We start from the raw sequence: 2,316 nt of genomic DNA, 5'->3' as shown, positions 1-2,316 counted from the left end.
GGTCTGGATTTGAGTGGGAAATGTATGAAATTTTAAAAGCTCAATAAAAAAGAAATATTTGGAGGATTATTTACTTTTACTATTTTAAGTTCCAAATAAGAAACTAAGTTCAAAATGCATAGGCATGGAAAATATCATTCAGTCTATATTCTTTTTTTTTTTTTTTTGGTTATTATTATTATTTTTTGACACAGCTGGCCTGGAACTCACTACCAAGACCAGGCTGGCCTTGATCTCACAGAGATCTACTTGCCTCTAGATGTGTGCCCACTAAACTGGCTTTATTATATATATATACACACACATTTTTGGGGGGGTCTTTTTGAGACAGGGTCTCCCTGTAGCCCCAGCTGGCCTTAAACTCACAGAGATCTTCCTGCCTCTGCCTTCCGAGTGCTGGAACTAAAGCCGTGCACTACTACACCCAGCTTTATTTATATGCTTTTTGTGTGTGGTGGTGGTGGTGGTGGTGGTGTTGGTGGTGGTGGTGGTGGTGGTGTGTGTATGTGTGTGTGTGTGTGTGTGTGCCTCTCTGCTGGAGGTCACATGGGGGTGCCGTTCCTTAAGCTCTTCCCACCTTATTTTTGAGATGGGGGCTGTTACTGATTCTGGAGTTGCAGATGCTGTTGTGCCTGGTTGTGTGGGTGCTGGGTCCAATCCCAGGTTCCCAGGCTTGCACAGAGCACTGTACAGCCTTCACCATCTTCCCAGCCCTCCCCACTTCTCTGTTGTCCCTGCCGCTTCTGCCATTTCTGTGCTGTTCTTTGTATGTATCTTTCTAGGAGTCAGATTACTGGTAGTTCGATTAGTAGTAAGAATTAAAATACAGTTCAAGGCTGGACATGGGCATGCATACCTTTAATCCCAAGTGGTAGACAGAGGTAGGTGGATCTCTGTGGATTTGAGACCAGTCTGATCTATGTAGCATGTTCCAGGCCAGCCAGGGCTACATACAGAGACTCCATCTCAATAAACAAAAAGTAAACAAACAGAATTCAAAGAAGAAAGACTTTTTTGTGTGTATGTGGCAAGAGCTCCAGGTAATAACCTTAAACTCTGGATCCCCTCTCCTTCTACCTGCTGACTGCTGAGAGTACAGGTGTGTGCCACACCTAACTTGGAACAGTATTTACTTATATTTAAGTTTTTCCTCCCTTCCTTCCTTCCTTCCTTCCTTCCTTCCTTCCTTCCTTCCTTCCTTCCTTCCTTCCCTCCCTCCCCCCAGCCTCCCTGCCTCCCTCCCTCCCGCCCTTCCTTCCTCCCTCCTTCCCTTCTCTCCCTCCCTCCTTTTTTTCCTCCCTCTCTCTTTTGAGAAAGAGTCTTAACTTTATCCCTGGCTGGTCTGGAACTCATGTAGACCAACCTGCCCTGTAACTCCTAGATAGCCCCCTGCCTCTGCCTCCCAAGTGCTGGGATTAAAGCTGTGTGCACCACACCCGACTCTAAAACATTTATTTATTTATGATATGTGTGTGTGTGTACATGCACACGCATGTACACATGTGTAGTAGTGTGCAAGTAGAGGTCAGAGATAACTCGGAAGGGTCGTTTCTCTTCCACTGCCATGTGAGTCCTGGAGAGGGAACTCAGGTCACCAGGCTTGGTGGCAGGCACATTTACTTCCTGCGCCATCTCGCCTGCCCAGTAGGGCATTTTCTTTTTCTTTTTAAGTATAGAGTTTTGCTGGGTGAGGTGACATATGCCATTAGTACCAGCACTGGGGAGGAAGAGGCAGGCATGGCTCTGTAAGTTCAAGGCTAGCATGGTTTATATAATGAGCTTCAGGCCAGTTGGAGACCCTGTCTCAAAAAGACCAAAAAATAAATAAATAAATAAATTGTGTGTGCACGCGTGTGTGTATTCTTATGATTCTGTCGCTATTTTACCTTGATTTTAGACTTTTTAGATAACAGCAGATTTTGAATTAAACTGATGCATTTAATGACTAGCTTGTGAATTGATTGTAGTTCATTTTTTGTGTAATGTGCTATGAAATCATCTAGTGGCTTTTATTTTAAAAATCACTTAATGAGACTCACTTTTAAAAAAATTGATTATTTAACAGCACTATTCCAGGCATACAGAAAATTTGGATACGAACATGGAGCTGCTCACATAATAATTCAGATGGAGAATACATGGCTGGACAGCTCGCCGCTTATGGCTATAAAATTACAGGTAATGAGATTCATAATGTGTTTTATTGATTAAAGCTTCAGTTTCAGGTTTTAGAGCTCGGTGTTCTAGCTCCAGCAGTTGAAGGCTATTTTAGTGAAACTTCATGACTGGAAGGCCAAATGGTGACAGGTGCCATGC

At 43.5% G+C, this 2,316-nt stretch overlaps 1 protein-coding gene across 1 annotated transcript in view; it reads left to right on the top strand.

Moving 5' to 3' along the window:
- Positions 1–2,316, top strand: part of Cdkal1 (CDK5 regulatory subunit associated protein 1 like 1) — a 651,069-nt gene that overhangs the window by 899 nt on the left and 647,854 nt on the right. The window contains exon 2 of the mRNA XM_008826690.2: positions 2,066–2,178. Within this exon, the coding sequence (XP_008824912.2) occupies positions 2,139–2,178 (40 nt within the window). The 5' untranslated portion in view covers positions 2,066–2,138. The remainder of the gene's footprint in view (positions 1–2,065; positions 2,179–2,316) is intronic.

The sequence above is a fragment of the Nannospalax galili genome, unplaced genomic scaffold (genome assembly GCF_000622305.1).
Source record: "Nannospalax galili isolate Female #2095 unplaced genomic scaffold, S.galili_v1.0 scaffold412, whole genome shotgun sequence".
Taxonomy (NCBI): Eukaryota; Metazoa; Chordata; class Mammalia; order Rodentia; family Spalacidae; genus Nannospalax; species Nannospalax galili.
This window is presented reverse-complemented; position numbering and strand designations above follow the sequence as displayed.